This window comes from Galleria mellonella, unplaced genomic scaffold (assembly GCF_026898425.1).
Source record: "Galleria mellonella isolate WM207_F2 unplaced genomic scaffold, CSIRO_AGI_GalMel_v1 utg65, whole genome shotgun sequence".
NCBI classification, from domain to species: Eukaryota; Metazoa; Arthropoda; class Insecta; order Lepidoptera; family Pyralidae; genus Galleria; species Galleria mellonella.
This window is the reverse complement of record NW_026442138.1, coordinates 6,640,591-6,662,618: the sequence shown is the minus strand read 5'-3', so window position 1 is coordinate 6,662,618 and position 22,028 is coordinate 6,640,591. Positions and strand designations below refer to the sequence as shown.

Genomic DNA, 22,028 nt, shown 5'->3' with positions numbered 1-22,028 from the left:
TAGACAAAAGGTAATGAACTAATTTCATAGTGTCTTCTATTGTCCAATTTCCTTGACATATAGAGTTGGAGTAGGTGTAACTGTTGTAATCCGTCTTATGCAAGCATGCTTCTTTGTAGATATAACTATGGGATTGGGCTTTCCTTTGACGTGTTTTTTTTTATCCTATAACCCTGAGTTATAGGATGAGAAAAACACGGATAGGATGACAAAAATCTTATTATAAAATAAGTACTATGGGACGGTGTAAAAGAAAAACAGTTCGTAATTTTCTATCATTTTAATACATGCTTTGTGTGTAGCCTTTAATCGCTTATAGGAACATACAAAACAATATTATTTAAAATTATTATTGTTATTCTAATATTTACATTCGGTAAACGTTACTTTTTCACATAACGGAATGTTTAGTACATATTTTAATTTAAATATCATTACATAAATTATGATTTTTTTTAAAAAGAGAAAAATAAACTTATATTGGGTTTTAATTGAATTTACATTACGTATATTGCAGTCTGTCATATCAGTACCTATTAAGCGAGTATTGAAATTATATTTCTTTTTTCACATTAATTTAGTTTCACTACCATAAACACTACATTGACTGTGTCCCAAATATTTGAAGCCGGAAACTAGCCATTAAGATAAAAATGAACTATTGTGTACCATTCCATCCCTTACTCATTACCTCTATTAAATACAAAACAGATAACAAAACTATTCATGGAATGTGTATATTATTGTATATACAATACAATTGTTATCTATTTTGATGATATACATAGACATACAAATACCCTGCCATACCCATACGAAGTTTTTTACAAAAACAACGTTTTAATATTGATATATTGTAATGTTTGATTTACACATTATTAATATCACATTAAACTAATTTTAATTAAAAACTAGTCTTATGGCACATTCATTATACAAATAGAATTGTATATTTGAAATATAAAAATATAATTCATGCAAATTTAGTGACTTCTGTGGACGACGAATATTTTTCCTATAAAATTTCTCTTTATGTTTGCCTTATGTTACCACGCTTTTAACGCCACCGAAAGACAATCCAGGATAAGTATATATTTTAGTACTATCATGATAAAAACTCTAAAATAACTTGCAATACACATTTGATCCAACAAACTATTAACATAAAGATATTTTTTTCTTGTATAAAAGTTACTTCGTCTACGTGGGCCTTAATCCGTATCACACACATTTTTTTTTATAACGGGAGTAGGTATTGGTGATGATAGTATTCTTAAATTAAGAATTAATTACAAGTACATAATTATAAATAAATTCGAGATTCTTTTTTGGTGTTCGATACCTGTAATTTACATGCTAGCCTTATATTAAGAAAATACAACAATCGGCTGGCTATCAATTAAGCCTGACTTCCACCGTGTCGTCGGCGAGTATGTGCTGGTCATCCTCATCGTCGTTGGGACTTAGTTTTTCAGCCAGTGGGCGAGTAATAAACACAAAGCAGTTTTCACTGGCAAGTCCGCGAATAGCCCTCCGTCTCAATACAACCAATAGCACGAATATTATAAAACCTTGAAGACAATTGAACGTATCCGTGATTTTCCTGAAACAATTATGAACGTTAACGATGCCAAACCATTGCCTTATCTCCTAATCTACTGTTATAAGAAATCTAATATTTATCTAATTAGTAAATATTTGACTTATTATTGATTAGTGAGCCACCCCCGATTTTTTAAAATAAAACCGCCCATGTTTTTTTCCCACTGATACTGTGGCTTTCTATAAGTAAAAAATTTCTAAATTCGCTAGTTGTGTTTTTTTTTTTTTTAAATTCACTACAATTTTATATTATATAATATAGTAATTAATACATTTAAAAGAATAGACTAGATTACATATTTTATTATTGTGGACTGTAAGGCAACATAGTCTCAATTGTCCAACTTCAAACTAAATAAAAAAAAAAAGAATTTCTGCGCGCTACCAACGTTTGTTTAATCTTAATGTATCTGTGGGTTACATTCCTCTTTAATACGTAGAAAAATGATTAATACTCGTACTCTTATTTACCGAAGACACAAACCGACCAAATTCACACAACTAATATGACTACGCAATTAACCTGTTCAAATAAGTGATTACACGGTATGCTTACCATAACACGTGTTCTTCGCCATGGGCAAAACTGACTATCTCGAATATCCATGATACACCCATAACAAGGAATAACTTGAGTGACAGCAAAAACCTGCGAATCACATTTGGTCGTCATTCAATATTGACACAATAATATTATACCTATTAAAATTCAATAGAATTTAATGAAAATATAAATATAAAATATAAATTGTATTGTAACAGATTATACAATAAAACATTTAACACTTACTTGTGCTTAAGTATATTTAACTTGTTCGCCTCATATTTATTATTGTGCCGCCATAAAGTATAGGATGATAGTAGGAACAAAACTATATTGGCAGTAATGAGAACGGCGATAGGTCCGTAGAAGAATATCCAAGTTTCTGTTCGTCCTGTAATAAAAATAATAAAATATATTCAAATTTAAATTGTCTTTATTCGTATAGACTTGTCAAGCTCTTTTAAGTCGTCATATTTTTATGAACTTACTACAGGGTTCGAAATGTTATCTGCTGAGAAAAACCCGAAAGAAACTAAACAGTTATCCTGTTAACATTATACGTATTTATTTTAATGTACTATGTCTAAAATTACATGGTCATTAAAAAGATTATATCTGTAGTACAGTCATATATACATAATATTAATACTTTTTTAGTTTTATATAGTTGCAGCGAAAGAGATTTGAGGTTAGAGAATTATTAAAACATCAAATCCAAAACTGATTTGATATGAAACGAATATTTAAAGTGCATTTTAACGGTTATTGATTTGGATGAAAATTGTAAAAGACAGTCTGAAATTATTGATCATTGATAACTAGATTTATTTATGTTTATATATTTATGTAACCAAATAGTATTCCCAAGTAGTCTAGAACGTGACAAGTGCAAATGTATTTTGGTATTTTTTTTATAAATATTCGATTGCAATAAAAATAAAATTATCCATATTGAACATTTTTAATGAAACTTAAAAAGCAAAAAAGCGTCCATCGTTTATAGACCTGAGCATCATAATGCGTTGTCATTCTTAAAAACCAAAATATTAGGTTATAGTGGCATGTGGATGTTCTTTACTAAAAATATTGCTCAATTTGAAACGACTTACCGGCGAACCAACAGCTGCTCCGACTGAATCCTGGTTTCCAATGGTCGCCCTCGACGAAATTTGTTATAACGGATACCAGCAAGAAGAGTATGGTGCCGCCCCATGCGTAGCAGCTGTACCAAAAGTATTGTTTCCTCTCCGTCTTCTTTAAGTAACTGGGATCCCTGTACACATAGTATACAATAAAACTGCTGTATATAGTGTTATTTCTTATGTTGGTTTTTTTAGATTACGATAACTGTTTTCCATCAGATGAGCCGTATGCTTGTATGCCACCATAGTAGTATACCATACCATAACAGCCGTTAATTGTCCACTGCTGCGCATAGGCCTCCCTCTATTGTGGGATTTTGTTGTAGTAGCCACGCTTGGCAAGCGTGTTGCCAAGTAACTGTCGTCAGGCGTTGGAGATGTTTTAAGAGAGACGCTGCTGCACATCTCTCTACCATTAAGTTCCTTAGTCGCTATTCTGTAGTGGAACCACACGGCATATAGTAGTACCATAATAGTACAAAAAATATTTTATTGGGGAATTCCCGCATTTAATCTCGCAATGGGGTCATACTGCATCAGAATGTGGTTAGAACAGCCAATCTAGCCTATAGTCTATGATGCTGTTTATAGTGCAACAAGTCCCTGGAAGAGACCCTGTGATCTCAGGAGTACCAGTACTACTACTAGGAATTTATCCCACTAATATTATTTACTAGCTGTTTCCCGTGTGTATCCTATGTGTTGAATTAGGATATAACCTGTCCGTGTTCCAAATTTCATTCCAATCCGTTCAGCAGTTTAAACATGAATGAGTAGCAAACATCCAAACATCTTCACAAACTTTTCATTTTTAAATATTCATATACAGATAATTGTAGAGTTATACTCTATACTAACATTAGATCGTCTCCGAAAATTAAAGGGAAGTCTTTCAATAATGTAAGGTTCTGACTTTATAAGAAATTGATCTCTTTGATCTGAACCTTTATTCTGGACCGATTTTTTTTTTTATTTCGACTGGGTTTCATCGTTAATCTTAAATTATCAATGCATATTGATGTGCCGGTTAATAACTTGAACAATATTTTAATATCACATGACATGCACAATGTCCTTTTTTTGTGCAAAACCTGCGTATTCCATAGATTTTTTTTTTAAAGATAATTGACACGAATTATAACTTACTTGACAGTGCGATATACGTTCACGCAGATGACATTCATCCAGAAGAATGTGGCCATCATCCATGTGTATATGAGGAAAGCTTTAAAGAAATATATAATTAGTATTTTGATGTATATAATATATATACATAATTGTTACCCTGGACTTAAGGCTATAGATAGAAATTTGCAATTATGGCAGATGCCCAGAGATGTAAAAAAGTTTACTGCCTGTTAAAATGGTTAATAATCTAAATTAAGATAATAAAGAGGACAAAAGATTATTTTCTGTTTGTTTAATATTTTTGTTTGTAGTGAACAAATTTAGAAAATAATTAACAGATTTTAAAAAATCCTTTATATATGAAATATAACATTATTAACAAGTAACACGATCTATATTTTAATAAACAAAAAAAACATGTGAAACCGGGTCTTGTCGCTAGTTAAATATAAGAGTGTCTTATATTTATTATTTTCTAAAGCGGATTTCATCCACGTAATAGTCAAAATTACTTTTACAAATTAATTTGTACCAATATAATACGATTATCCTACCAATATTTAAGGAAATGTAAACTTATTTTTTTAATTTTACACTCTTACTTACCAGTAGTGGTGCATAGATCGCCGTCGTACCATCGGCTGAGCTGCAATGTCCCCAACATAAGGAACCCAAATGCCATGCTGATACACATACACATGTAGCATAATCCTTGGAGATCTCTGAAAAATATAGATATAATATTGTATTAACATTTTGATCGCTTGACTCAAATCGTCAATTTATATCGTATTTTATTTTTTCAAACTGATCACGTGACTCAAGTCGAAGTTGAAAAATCGTAGCAATTTTAAATTTCTTAATTTTCTGTAATGTAATGTAAGGTGAATGACTGTTTATCACGCTTTGCAAATCTTAGAAACGTACATCATACGTGTGGGTATAGGTAATTCACACAGTATTTTTTTACGTATTTTATGACTATAAATACTCATACATACGCCACTACATGCGATATTTGCACATGACTATCATTGTATTAAGTACAAATATGTTATTCTAACGAAGCCACTTTTATTTTTTGTTTGAAGTTACACATTGTCATTTATATAAACAGATAATATATATTTTTATAAAATAACGTTACTGAGATTATTACGGTTGTCGTGTCCTTTTTAATCATAATATTGGAGCGCGTTTAACTACGCTCATACCTTTTAATATCAGAATAATTCTCCGGAAAATAGTAGTCATTTATGAAGGCGATAGTAAGTAAACCTTTATTATATTAGATATTATGATAGATACCATGAAGATTGATATAAGAGCCAAAGAGTTAACAGACAAAGCAAATAGTAGATAGGACATATTATTGGATGTTGAATCAATGATAGCTAAGGCCAGTGTGGGCCATATCAGGATTATTAACACAAATAAAAAAAAAAAACCAGTTCTAGATACAAATAGATACTTATACAGTTTAGTCCTACCATAATAATAATATCCGGCTTTTATTTATTTTTGTTCCTACTCATAAAGTCATCATCATAACATCGTTGGCCATCGGTCTCCCCATAAAACAAAATTATCGTCCTTTTGAGTAGTTTTTTTTAAATGGATGATAATGGAATGGTAACCCCACCCGCGCTATCGGTATACACCGGCGGGGCACCAGTGAAAAATGATAGGTGAGAATGAAGTAGCTCAGTTAGCCCACCGCAACGAATTCAACAAGAATTGTTTACGATGGTTTCCAGGGGGAACCACGTGGAGGTCGACCTAATAAGGTATATTGCTAGCAACGGGACTGTCAAACTCCATTGCTAACAATCCTTTTCCCCCTCCCTTCTTTTGACTAGTTAGCTGACTTAGTTTCTGGGTTTTGAGTTTTCCTTCTTATAATGTGCATAATAATGCACACATGCACACATATGAGAATACTCGCGTCCTATTTTCTACAGGTGTAACGGAATGCTAACAGGTTATTTTCTTAATTCGTCGCCACATGGAAAATACTCAACATAAAGTACTGTACCTAAAATAGCATTTGTGTACAGTTATTTAGGCGTATTTAGTTATGGCGGATCTAATAAGAGTAGTAACATCAAGCGACACCGTTACTTCTGCTAACAGTGGATAATTTTATCATATAGTCCTAATTTATAGACAGTATACATATGGTAAATAGGAAAATATCATATGCAAACATCAAACGACCAGGTACAATTATGAGTGCCTTCACCTACCTACGAACGAAGCGATAAGTAGAAACTTGTATTGTGAGAACTAGTTCTTAGCCATGTTCCTAGCTGGTTTATTTTATAGGCGTGTAACATATTTTGCATTGACAAACAACGTTGCAATATTATCAAGAGTTTTCAAAAGTTGATATTAAATTCGCCTGTATATAATTTTTGTGTATTTGTTACGCGATACCTTTGTTCTATTTCTTTCGTTATAATCTGAACTGATTTTTATAATGATTTTAGTATTCGGTAGATTTTACTCCTGGTTTGGTTTCATATAAATTTGGTCAAAATTATATTCGGTTTTTTTCAGACCAAAATCTTAAATAATCACACTATAAGATCTAGTAGTCGTTGGCAAAAAACATGCTCAGAACATGAACCCAGATGAAGGATGTCGAATATTTGCACTTTGCCTAAACTCTGGTATATATTTTTGTTGAGAATAAGTTTGATAAAACTGTTCAGTGCTGAAGGGGATTTCTGTATTTTTATTGATAGATAGAAAACATCACAGAGCATAGTATTTTGACACGCATAGTTTTCATATTGACTGTGGTACTTGCGTCGTCTATTGTCTGTGTGTCCATGAACTTGTTTTGGGATTACAGTCGTGAGTAGGTACATTGTTTTTATTTTGTTGTTTAAAAAGTTTTTAACTGATTTTCTTACCTCAGTCGTGGAAGGTAGCTGTAAACTAGAACAGTGGCTAAGAGGAACACCACAGATATAAGTGTCAGGATACCGCTGACCTCGAAGTCCTTGCCTGTTTTTGGGATCTTCTCGAAACACACAACGGCCACTGGGATGGTTCCATTGTCATGATTCTCAACGTCGCGGTACATTGTGCCAATACAATACCTGAAATTTATAAATATCACAAAATAAATACATATTCATTAATGTAAGAATCTTTTGTAAAAGAAACGTCTGTGAACGCTGTGTATATTTATATTATATTAACATAAAAGAATACTGTCATAACGGCCTATTAGCCGATTAATAGTCTAAGTACATATTATTATAGTAAAATAAAGACAGTGTATAGTAAAACGTCGTTAGAAGCTGTATGCATGTACCCACGTCGATACAATATGTGATATGCTAAAAGATGGTCAAACTAGAAGTACTCTTAAATAGAATAATGAATGTGGAAGGAATCACGAAGAGAGGTCACGAAAATTAAATGCATTTTAAATGAAATTAATATTAAGATACTGACTGTTCTGGGTCTTCGACGAACACAAAATTGGGTGTGTCCACTGTGGAAACCTTATCTCCATTAAGGATAATGTCTCTGAGCAGCATTCTTCCCTCCTGGCAATTCAGTGATACCATATGGTCTGCGCCGCAGTGGCCTCTGGGTAACAAAATCTCACCATTTGGACAACATTGCTTAGTTGATAGCGCAACACCGCAGCTGATTAATATAAGAAAGAGTAATTTCTGAAAAAGAAATAGGCATTATTAAGAATTTATAGGTACTTGTGTGAATGAAAATGGAGTGTATTCCTTCCTATTATAATATAAATGTAGAAAATAATTTAGTTTGTTACTTCTTGGCGTCGTAATAGCTTTAATTGATCGCTATAAAATTTAGTATACACGTTACTATATGGGATGGAGAACGGCATAGACTACTTTATCCTGATCAACGACCATAAACCAGTTATGTAGAAAAAAATCGCATGTTATCAACATGTCAAGATCATGATATATAATGGCGGGGCAGTAGTAATGAAAAGATAAAACTAAAATTGAGCCAGTTGACTGTGTTAAGTAAAATAAATAGGAGTATACCTATTACTAGAGGGAGACTTTGTACAAAAGTCGATTGCTTGGGCACCTCTGTCTCATTCGTGTTTTAACCGTGAAGCAGCTGTGTTTACATGGTTGTGTTTCGATTTGAAGGGTGGGATATGGCGTGAATTTACTGAGTACAGAGGAATAACACCTGAGTCCTCGGGAATGGCAACGCATGGGGGTATCATGGTCGAAACAGTATACTCTGTTATGTCCATGGTACTGCTCATGTCTATAGGCGACGGTTACCACTTTCCATCAGGTGGGCCGTCAGTTTGTTTGCCATTCTAAGTTGTATAAAAAAAAATATTATTATTATATATGATGGCTGAATGATGATGATGATATTATTATTATTACAGTTAGCCTATCTTAATAAATTCAATAGGAAATAACCATGATGGTTGCTAGTGGAGACCGTTGGCCTGATAAATATGAACTGGCAGTCATCTTTTTAGTAATAAGTAATTTTATGCGAACTATAGTCGCAATAGATAGTAGATTGGTCATCTACGACACTATAGTTTAGGACCCTCATTGAGGATTAGCATACACACAAATATTATAAGCAGTGGCCCTAACTCGAATAACATAGGTTTTAAAATAATGTTTTTATATTTACAAATTTTGTTGGTCCTCTTATATATTAACAACGTCATCTATGAAAACAAACAAAATTATTTAAAATTAGATTCTTTGACTACCCTAGCCTACCTCATAAAAACCTGGCATCACAATGATAGTAATGAACTATTTTTCACCGATGAGCTATAATATATTAATGTTATTTACATGTATGTTTCGACGCTACATACTGAAGTGAGCTCTTGTTCTAACACTTTACATAACTTTCTAAAAAAAATTATAAATAACATTTTTATCAGTAAGGGTCTAGTGCAAGGGTCAGCTCAAAACATGCGCTGCATTGATTACCATTTAATTGATAGATTTAAATACGAGCGAACGTAGAATGTCGATGGGTTTATTGAACCTTCAACTGTCGGAACTCATACGAACGTCAAGGTGATCCCGTTTTAGCATTTATAAATAGAAATTAAGGATATTCACAAGGAATTTCGCTGTTTTATTATTAAAAATGAAAATTTATTCTAATTATATAATTACAAAAAAAGCATGAAATACAAAATATGTGGGTGGGTACGACCAATCTCAACAAGAATCCCTATCAATTAAAATGTAAAACATAATTAAAATCATAACTTAGAAAACACTTATACTCGAATTTATGAATTACTAGCTTTAACCTGGATATGTTCACTGACCGGGATAAAAAGTTTCCTATGTTCTTCTCTATCACATACAGTACATGTTCAGTTTATTCAAATTTCAAACCATTTGGTTAAATATACCAATAAACTCACTTTAACATTTTCCAAATCGGTTTATACCTGATGGAGTTATGAGATAACAAACATAGAAAAGTACCCTTGAATTGAGAACATTCTTTTTTTTTTGAAGTCGTTTGGAAAGAATAAAGAACCTTATTATTCGAAATTACTATGATCTAATAAAGTCATGAGCTCTTATTAACATTGACATGTATTATCGTAATAAAATTATTCAAGGTTTTATAAGATCGATCGTGGAAATGGGTCAATTGACAATTATTATCGAGATCTGTAATGATATATTAAAGAAGGTACCTAATGCGTTTAGTATTTATGTACAAGGCCGAAGTTGCCAGCCCAGGCCGGGCTGTCTGTGCCAATTTCAACTCCACAACAACACACAACAACAATAAATTATATACCTATTTATATAACGACAGTGCATTGATCTCATTATCGACCTAGGTGAAAAACTAAATGAATAAATATTTGTAGTTTCGCAACAATCGAAATTAAAATTTTTTTTTTCTTCTTTCTTTTCAATAAGTGTTCTGTGATTTATAAGAAGTGTTTATGTGAGTTCATTGACCGTGGTAAAAAGTGGTCTATGTCCTTTTCGATTCCATATAGTACGTATATATTTCATAGACATTGGTTAAGCCGTTAAGGTTATAAGACAGCAAACAAACAAACTTCACTTTCACATTTGTAACATTAGTAAAGAATTCGTAAAGAGGTAAGGGTAATCCCTTTGGTTCGTGCAAACGTTTTTAAACATTCTGTACCATATATATGTTTTATAGGTTTTAGAATTTTAGAAAAAGAAGTTATAAAAGTGGTCCCAGCAGTGGGCCATTGATACAATGAAACAATGATAAATGACGAAATATAAAGAAACTACAAAAAGTATGAAATGACAAAGATAATTTTATGTACATTATGATAAAAGACGAGACAGTAATATTTTTGGTGAAATAAGCGACAGTAACCACTGCCAAGTGAAGAATATAAACATCTTGTTTTACAAGTTTAATCGCTTTAATAAATATTTTGGCACTACTGCTAGAAGCGAATATATTTTTAATTAAAAGTCTAGAAAGACGTTTCTAATATCTTTGGCAGGCTACTACTAAAAATATATATTTGTTAAATGGTACTACTTGGTTTAAACCTATGGAATTTTCTTTGTTTTCAAGATAAAAATTTAAAACAAATATCTAAGATAAACTGGTATGCGAAGAACGCCGACCCTCATTAATCCTGCTGTTAGCAAAATGATTTTCACTGATAAGGGATGAAACAACTTGATACAGTTAAAAAAATTATGAGCGATGGTCGAAAAGGTTCTCAGTTCATCTGATATTTTTTCTTGTAATGTTACACGTGTTTGTAAACATGTTTTATAATCTATAGGTTTCTAAAAAACCATATATTTTTTTGGATATCACCAAATCAAATTAAACCTACCTTTCCAACCACGAGTACGAACATCACGCACTAAACAAGCTTAAATATGTCTTTTTTAACATTTGGATTCCACGTCTCTGAGATAAATAGCTAACTAAATAGATCACAAAATATTTCTGATATGTTACCGATTAGTTTAGGTTGTAGTTTGGTTAATGTTCGAAAAATCGTCTTTTTTACTAATTTATGTTGGTAAAACATATAAAAATATATATGTATGTAAATTATGTAAAATAAGGTTTACTAGTTAAACCTAAGATTTGCCCAATGTACGGACTTGTACAGTAAAATATACTTTTTAAATTATTTTTGAGACGCGACTGATATTTAAGCGCTATTTACCTGTAATTATGTCGCAGTACGTTCGAAAATAAATTTACTATGTTTAAAAAAGTATTTGATATATTTAAGAAGTAAATATATCTATACTAGGTTTGCGAGCGGTGTCGTATCAAGTAGCGTACCATAATGAAATTATCGCGCGTTGAACTAATTTTAATACACACATGGCTGGTAACGTGATGTCAACTATTGCCCTTTGTTCGACTGTCTCTTTCCTAATAGGTATATTATATTGTATTTAATTTTATTTCACTGTCGAATTGTTCGCTTCGGCCACGGATTATCTTTGCGAATATTATCCGCGACAATTTCCACTTATTTATTGTAACCAAAATGGTCAGCGCCTAACAATTATTTTTTCTCACAACTTTTTTAGTACAATGATACAGGATATCTAAGAATCATAATCGAATATATAGCTGTGAAGAATTAGTGCCTAACCTAAGTGTCCCAAGATCCGTATCACAGGCCATCGGGTTTCCTCTCGAGAATCAATTATTCCTTAGTATTAAAATACTTGAAAGAAAACACTTAATTTTATTAGATTGTCTACATTAACTTCATATATATATATATATATATATATATATATATATATATATATATATATATATATATATATATATATATATATATGAGGTTAATGTAGACAGGGCGTCGTCTGATAATGTTTTGAAAAAAAAAGTAATGTTTACGACGTAACTGAAAGCTAATTACAAATAAGAATTGATGAAATAAAGCAAAGTAATTCGAAATAAGAACTTATTCTGCAAGTGAGGCGATAATTGTAATTTCACACAATTGGCTCGTATTTTTAGTAGAAGATAAAGTTGTAGTGTAACGTTAATTATAGCACATCTGTTCATATAATACTTTAAATAGATTACGTACAGAAGAATCGTATTCATTGGAATCTATCGTATTCATTGGAAAGTTTTCTGTTATCTACTTAATAATATTGTATATATATTATATATACAATGTTGTAATCCCTGATATGCATATTGAATGCATAAACTCTTGGTCCTTACGAGTATCAAAACATGTGCACTAAAATTGATATTTTAGTATTTTCCATAATTGTTGAGTGTTACCATTCTATCAAGTATCAAATTGTTAACCATACTCAGTAACATAGATAAATTAAAATGGTATAACCAGTAGTGTAATAAAGAGCTAGCGCATTTTTCTTCGTTCCTTTCCTGTTATTATACACATACAAAATCATATGCTACTTTTTGTACCCGGGGAAATGGTTATCATACAGTCGGAGAACGGAAGTTCAAACGGCTTTATCAATGTAACTCGCCGCAATTTGTTTTTGTTTTGTTTATCACATCGTATCTAAGCATCTATCGATTACATGTTTACGTGTTACCAGCAAAACAATTCTTTGAATTCCCAAACACCTCTGTTTCACAAACGATGGAAAACGTTCATCATTGAAGAAGGTTTTTTTACTAAGTGACTAGATGTTGATATGTTTTCAACACCTAGTATTCGTTTCCCAATACTTCCCTAATACCTACTATAATTATGCCTTAATTAATATGCAACATGTCTACTCATAATAAGCATCGCACCGTCCGTAACAAATAAATATCGAAAAACATTGACTTCTGTTTCCTCAATAATTATTATTCTTTTTATTAAAATCGGGAAATCCGTCCCCCATATCAAATAGAGAGGACGAACTTCTAAAACCCTTTGTAATATTACAATTTTAATTTGCAAACTTAAAATTAAAAATAAGTACAAAGGACAGGATGTCTTCATTACAATATCTTAAACTACAAAATATACTTAGTACTTTTGCATTTCTTTTTCTCCTTCTTCGTTTTGTACGGGTAGGTAGAGAATCAACAACCTTTAGTCTCACTCGCATACATTTCTTATTCATTTATTACAAAAATTCATTTGCATATTCATCTACAGTTCTCGAGATTTTTAATTTTACCTTATCTACTACAGATTTTAAGCATAGAAGATAGAACTATACCTGGTATGGTACCAACTTCTGCGTTATGTATGTATATATGGATACTTAAGTCATTAGCATTGTTTAAAGGACTTTTTATACCAGTGTTAAATAATTTCTTGCTTTCACTTTCTTGTTTTATGCATACTCCCAAATCTCTCTTCCATTATCTAAGTTAATTAATCGAATTTCGATTTACGAAATTCTATTAGCTCGGTGTTAATTTCGAAATAATAAATGTATGAGTATTTACTTTAATCGCGACGTCGTCGCCCGCGTGGTCGGGATCTTTTGACTGATCGGTATAAAAACTACTCTATGCTAACTACTAACTACTCTCTACCCTTCTTTATCTTAAGGTTATAAGTGTATGGTAAACTTTGTGACAATTAATTGACCCGTTAAAGTGCTAAGAGATAACAAAAAAAAAACGAAATCACTTTCACTTTTATAATAATTAAAACAAATAAATTATTAAATAGTACCAATCCATAAAACTAAACATCGATTATAATTATGTTTTTCTTATGTACACTTATCTATTTACATATTATTACTTCCAATTCGTAATAAAGGAGAAATTATTCCATTAATAAATTATAACTAAGTATTATCGACAATTATCTTATGAATTGAGCCGAGTGAATGTATTGATACGCACTTGACCCGAGTACCTATATATTATAACAATATGTTTATATATCATATTACTCATCAGTCAATCATCAAAATATCTATGAATAATCGCCATCTGTCGCAAAATTGTCCCTAATGACTATAATTGAATGACTGAATAATGAATTGGATAATTAATACAATATTGAGGGACTTGGAAAAAAAGTATATCTACTGTGAATGTTTGATGAAATATGTACTTATCATGGATTAAACGTATTAGCAACAGGTATATTGAAACTTGAAATAACCATTAGCAAGTAAATATAGCGTGTTGCAATAGAACTTAAAGTATATGTAAATAAACTAATAAATTGACGCAACCAAAACACAGACTGTTGATGCCCAATACTAGTACAATTAAAACGTGTATTAATAGATTGGATTTTTCCATTATTTATTAATTTCATTGAGCAAGGTGTTTCTTTAATAATTTCAATGAAACTTGATTAACTTTTCATAAAGTTGTATTGAAACATATTTAATTATATTGAACTTTGATAATCTAAGTTCAGCAAATCTATACTTAACTCTAATATCGATATTAATCCAATCCATTGTCTATGACAATTTTATACTGCACTCATGAAACAACCGTTAGAAATTAGGTTATAATAGGAATCGGTTTGCAATAGTTTGCAGTGGCAAGTTATACAACTATGCATCTATCAGAACAATATGGAACCATTATGTCGCTAGTATTTATATATTATTGATAGTATTGCAATTGGAGAGTGCGAAACGTCTCAATTTCAAATCCAGTTTATTGAAATTTATTTCAAGAGTAACCCCACAAATATATCGTTAGCAAGTGACTAATTATTGTTCTTACCTTACTAGCAGATATAGATGGGACTGTCTTCTAATCTATTTGTAATAAATATGTCACCTAGTTTCTTTTACAAAGTCGCAGGTGTGACACCTACCTACTTACTATTTTTACATTACAACATTACGCGTCATACGCGTGTGCGATCTGTCTCGACAAAATTACGCGAGTCCAATTACATAATACAATAAGTTAATCTCAGTATGAAAAATACAAAAGATAATAAATATCTGGTGGGTGTGAAATAAATGACCTTGATAAGTAGGGATATTACGAATATAATGCATCAAATTCTTAAATTTTTTGCAGTAAAATAATTATGTATGAATTAAAAAACTCATTTCTAAATTTTTTTTTATGTAATAGTGAGCCTATTATTTTCCATTACAGTACATGATCGAGAGTGAAGTACATACAAACACAAAAATATTACATATCGTATAAGATATCGTAAGCAAACCCTTCACACGCTGTACCTATTTGATAATACTTGGACCTCTAATTCTTTCATTTATTTTGCCTTTCTATATAAAAACTCTGAAAAATTACGCGGAGTAAATAGATAACTACTATTAAGTTTATCTTGAGGTCAAGTCAACAATTGACATGTAATTTCGTGACATATATTTAAATCTGTTTTTAGCAACACCTAATGCAATTTGTCATCAATCATTAAAACCTCCATTTGATGATAGATTGGTCACTCATGCTCATACGACGAATCGACGGCACCGTGACTTATGACCGTGCCGCGCCATACTATTCGGTCTCATTGATAACGTTATCATTATTTTTCGTAGAGGAAATTGTGTATAAAATTATAAATAATGTGAATGCTTAGCTTATACCCAATAGAGTAGTTGCGTAACTTAATAGATTATTGCGATACACATCCGGCGTTTAGTCGACGATTATTAATCACAAATTTCCGAAAACCTATGATTTTATAGAATAATAGAATTCTTGATATTAGAACTACGATATAAACGAGATAGTAATATTAATAGATATAACACACAGTTTGACTCCAACACACTGTGTGTTAATAAGTTAATAATATGAATTTACTGAATGTAAAAAAAGAAATGTAGTAAGTAGAACCTTTTTTTAAATCTATTAAAAATATCCAAAAATATGAAGGATGCCAATTTCGGTGAGCTAAGAACATGATGGACCATCATATTTCCTGTACGGGGATTGTCCCTATGTAGCGTGAATCGATATTTTATTTGGAAGTTACCATTTGTAAATTTGGGTATAATTAGATGACCAAATTTGTAAAATTATTAAATTGATTTTCTACAAAAAAATCATTTGAGTTTTTATACCACAAAGTTGGAAAACAAGCATCAAACGTCGCATCTATTGGTAAATGGTCACTGTAGCCTACGAACGCCTACAACACTAGAAGTGTCACGTGCGCATTTTCGACCCCGAAGAAACCTTAATATATTCTTTTTGAAGAACCTCATACTGTAGTCTCTAGGGAAAACATCGACAGTTTGTTATTTTAATTTAAAAACTGAATTACTAAATTGATTTTGATAAGATTTCTACGGAACCAATCTGCAGGTACATATATCCTTTCAGATGGAAAAAGAATTTCAAATCGGTTTACAACTGAGATATGAGTTAACAAACAAAAATAATGTTAGTTTAATAAAGTTAGAATTGATAATCTCCTTTTTGAAGTGGATTTATTAAGTTTGATCTTTATTATTCTGTTCTCGTCGAAGTGATTTATTTTCGATACATTTACATATGTACCTATGTGGGAATTTTTATACTTTAACGACTGTAATCCCTTATGGGGTAGCAGGAGACATTATCACTTCTTGGCCTTTCTACTAAGATCACATTGTAGGAAACATTAGTCGACTGTTGCCAATGTGTTTAACATATCATTCGACATACCCACAATTCGCTAAGCATGTTAATATCTAATGAAATGAATCTCTATTCACAGATGAATTTTTTATAATTAGATAAATGGAATTCGATAACTACACGCATCACAACTGATAAAAAATCTCTTTGTCAGTCGCCTATTTACTTATCTAATTGAGTATTCTGTGTCAACCTCTAACTCGGAATAAATATTCATGTTTATTAATAAAAATACTAGGTGCTTATTTAGTTTTTATACCTATTACAAATTGCGGATTTGCTATATTGAAAACAGATTTGTTTTTATTATTTATTGTTTTTATCATTTAACTAATCTCAAAAGTTAACAAACTCGTATTGATCGAAATTACGAATAAAAAAGACGGCGCCGGCGCCACGAATCACCAGTTTGCTGTGTCGAAGGATTTATAATGCCAGCTTATGCCTGCGACTTCGCTCGCGTGTAGTATTTGATTTCTCGCTGATTTTATTCTGAACCATGACGTTAAATATAATATTTCGTCTCATTTTTTTAAACTGACGAAATTCCATACAAATATCCAAACCCGATTTACCCGCTTAAGAGTTAAATTTTCAAAATTTCTTAGTGTTTTTTTTTAATGGGTGAAAATGTAATGGTAACCTCGTCTGCACTATTGGTATATGCTGGCGGGGCACCAGTGAGAGGTGGAGGAGTCCATCGTGAAGAATTCCGTGAGAATTAACCACGATGGTTTCCAGAAGGGGCCGCGTGGAGGTCGACCTTATAGGGTACATTGCTAGCAATGGAACTGTTGGATCCCATTATTAACAATCCCTCCCCCCCCCCCCCTTTATTAGTGTTCGCCTACAGTATATAAAGAACCTATTTGCAAAATTTAAAGATTCTAGATTTTGCGGTTTCAGCTGTGCGTTGATATATAGGTCAGTCAGACAGTCACTTGGCATCCTGTATTATGTACGAGTATATAGATGTAAAGTTAGCATCTCGTGTTCATACAAATTAGAACATGTAGTTAATTAATTTACATTGTCATACTAATTAAGTTTTAACAAGCGTTAAAATCATTGTTATCAAGTTTTATTATTTGTAAACTTATGATAATTATAACATCAAGAAATTGATAATATACCACACTTGTTCAAGTTAAACTAGTTAAACGAAGTCGCCCTTTTCAAGCGACTTTAAAAAAGTTTTATTTTTGTGTTTATTATCTCATAACTTTGTCGTTTATAAACCAAATTGAAAAATTCTTCTTTTATCTGTAAGGACATACTTTCAGATAAAAGTCACATAGAATTTTTATCAAAATCGGTTTGGTAGTTTAGTTTTTAATCAATATAATAAACTGGTTTTGTTTAGATTTAATTTAAATTATAAAAAAATTGTGTTTAAAAAAGTATTATTTAAATCGGTTACAGAATATGCGAAGTGGTGACAACTAACATATATGTACATAAAAATATTGAAAATTTATAGTGAAGTTCTGTGTATTAAATATTTTTGTATTGTGGTCAATTAAGAATAAATAAATAAGCATAAAACACACCTTTACCTTGTTATCCATAAAAACTAAACCTACAAATATTTTTTAACTGTTAACACTGTTTTATTACTTTCATTCAAATTGAGAATTTAGTACAAAAGAAAGAGATACAAAACAGTTCAATAGCTAAAATAGATTTATGAGAAGTTTGATGATTTTATGAATAAGTCTCTAGGCATAATAACGCATGGGCTGCACTGTGTATACTGTGATGTCCATAATGCTTTTTATATATCTATAGACAACGATTATTACTTTGCGTCAAGTGGGCACGTCAGCTTTTTCGTCATAACAAATGATTAATTAAGTAGCTTATTATATAACCTACTATTTTAAAGTTATCATTTAATTTAAAATATTATTTTTTTATTGTAAATATCGAATACGTATCTATTATTGCAAGATTTTATCCATATTATATCTACATTATCAGTTATAGTAATAATATGATGCGATAATATCAAGGATAATTGAAAAAATTGATTACAATTATTTACACGTTTTTCCTATCTCCTTAATATGCAGATTTAATTCATATTAATTTAATATATTACTAAAATATTTACGTTTATTTTATTAATCCGTTTTCATTGAAAACATTGAGTCATGTATCCAAATATATATTGAGATATATATGCCAAACAAATATGAAATATGTGCTCATATAATAATAAACTATTATTTTTAATCGTAGTATCTTCATGTTACTTACTAATTTGTTGTTAAAGGTCATGTTTGTTTCAATATAATAACATATTTTCATATCTCATTTTATACCAATTCTTTTTATATTGTCATAATGCTACACTAAAGTACTTAATTCAGAGTTGATACTGATCATTGTGTAATTAATTGATAGGAGGAAAGGGAGTATAGAATAGGGAAAAATAAAATCAATTCAATCTTCACATTCTTAATAAATATAATAAAGCTATAAAGTTTGTGTTTTTGAATACGCTAATCTCCGAAACTACCAGGTGGATTTGAAAAATTCTTTTTGTATTTTATAGCACATTTCTTTAGAAGATTATAAGTTATTTAACATCATGATACCACCACGAGCGAAGCCGCAAGGTACAGCTAGTATATGATGTTTTCAATAAACACGTAAACCTTTTATTTTAGCTATTTTTTTGAATGTTTTACACTGTTTTTTTTTTCTTTTTCTATAAAAAGATATGCACCAACTATAGCAAAACTGTTTATAATAAGTCGTTGTCTATCATTAATATAATTATTTAGGTACGTGTCAGTTTTGACTTATTTCAAAGGTTATCTCCCATTACGACATGTAAACCTGTATTTCTAAATAAATGAACCATTTCCAACACATTGTGTTGATTGATGTACTTGTACATATTGTACAAGTAACTCATGTATTCGAAAGTAATAATATTAATAATTTTTCAGACATACCCTATTTAAATTTATTTTTGAGACGTTTTAATCTGACACGAATGCAGGTAAATGGTATCTTACGAATATAACAAATTATAACTAAACAATGTCTTTTAACGAACGATATTTAAGAAAAATTAATGTGGGAGGTCTAATTAAAAACAGTAAAGGCCAAGATAACAATTTTTTGAGATTTTGTCTGTCTGCCAGTAGGTAGATTTGTTCTAGCATCATATTAAAATTACTACCTCAAATTGGATGCGGTTTTCACATTTGTGTTCGTGAAAATCTGATGTATCTTTTATTTTGTTCTACTATTGAAACCATGCGTACGAAATAGTGGAAGAATGCTCGTTTTACTGAAGTAATTCAAAAGTTACAAAGGCATCTTCAGGGTCGATAAGCCACTATTGATAATTTTGGTATTCCAGCCTTCCATTGGATAAGTCTATAGTAACCACTTAGTTTTATTAGGCGAATTATACGCGTCATTGTCTGCAGTGTTTAAAAAAATCTCTTCTACTAGTTTATACCTGTGACTTTTTCCGCATGAGCGGGGTAAAAATTACGTCCTTCTCCATCCTAGGTGAATTACATTTCAAGACGAACATTAAACCGTTAAGACACCAAGATAACAAACAAATTTACTTTTTCATTTATAATATTAGTAAGGATTTTGAAGGGTATATTTGCGTTTTGGTAGTTCTCAGTTCTGTCAACGTGTACTGACTAAGGTGACACAGTATTCATATCCTGCATTGTCCACGGTATCGTTCATGTCCATAGGGTCCGGTTACCACTTTCCGTAAGGTGGATCGTTAGCTTGTTTACCACTCCCAGTATAAAAAAAATCTACCTACATAGCAAATGTACTTTGTACTTATACCTAATAATAAATATCAATCCGCGATGTGTTACAATAAAAAAAGACGAAAGATTTAAAATGCTTCCTATATGGAATAAAACACCTTAATCATTTTTCATAGATGAAAAAAGAAAAATCTACCTTGTTTTATAAAATATAAAAATTTACAGAAAATATAAGCTTCATTATATGTATGACATTTTGTGGTATTTAAAATCTGTATTTGATAGGTTCAAGAATATCCTTAATATTTTACGTTTTCTAAAATCTATTTTGTATTGTAAAATTCGTTTCTGCAATATAGACACGGATACTTAATAAATATAATAGTTACGAGTTACTTATTTTAAAGAATCTACATTAATAACATTTTCGTGAATATTAGGTCGATTTATTATTTTATTTGAAATAAAAGAAAAGAACATCAGAAATAACGTTTTCGTAACGGTGTACTTATTTTTTACCACTTACCTTCATATTTACGAATGTTTGTTGAAAATTAATAAAATATCAACCATTAATTAACTAAAACTCGTTGCACTGGTATTTAAAATTCGAATGTAAACTATATTATAATATATAAATATTTAAATCACAATTTATGTACGGTCATCGAATTTTATTATTCACTTTTAATTGTTGGAAAGTGGATGCGTGCGGTGCTGTCGCCGTGTAAGTGCCGTATGAAGTACCGCCCTCCGTATTTACGTTTAGTTCGGGTGCATTAACACTGGAGTATTTATTATTGGCGTATTACATACCATTACGTTGGCGAAACTTCTTTTTAAAAATGGATTCATAATAATTTAAAGAAACAATGAATAAAAACTTATGTTAAATAATAACAAGTAGATATAATTTAAAATTGGAGTGTTTATTTTTGATATAGTTGTTATACATTCGCTAAATTTAAACTTATATTTAAAAGAAATTAAAAAAGAATATAATGTATATAATATAACTACTTGATTGTTTTAAAAATATATAAATATCTTTTAACATTGAAATATTTTATTATTAATGTTAAAGTATCATTCTTCTTACATGGGGTAAGCGTTATACTCTCCGCGTTGTAGCACGGTGAAGATGACAGTTGCGGTATTTTTATAGTATAATTAAAATCGTGTTTCACAATAAAATCCGTTTTCATTTGTAGTAAAACCAGTTATTTTGCATTAAAAACTAAACTACTGACTCAATTTTGATAAAAATTCTATGGGACCAAT

General features: G+C 30.7%; 2 protein-coding genes across 2 annotated transcripts in view; one reads left to right on the top strand and one right to left on the bottom strand.

The window, feature by feature from the left end:
* The window catches only part of LOC113519711 (RNA helicase aquarius), a 91,232-nt gene that overhangs the window by 17,164 nt on the left and 52,040 nt on the right, over positions 1–22,028 (top strand). The window lies entirely within an intron of this gene.
* Positions 266–21,496, bottom strand: LOC113519713 (probable G-protein coupled receptor Mth-like 1). The gene is made up of 9 exons (XM_026904890.3): positions 21,274–21,496; positions 7,885–8,108; positions 7,335–7,523; positions 5,023–5,138; positions 4,435–4,513; positions 3,256–3,419; positions 2,393–2,537; positions 2,159–2,251; positions 266–1,603 (listed from the first exon to the last, which is right to left on the bottom strand). Exons 1-9 carry the CDS (start codon positions 21,277–21,279, stop codon positions 1,396–1,398), a joined length of 1,224 nt encoding a protein of 407 aa, XP_026760691.2. The 5' UTR covers positions 21,280–21,496; the 3' UTR covers positions 266–1,395.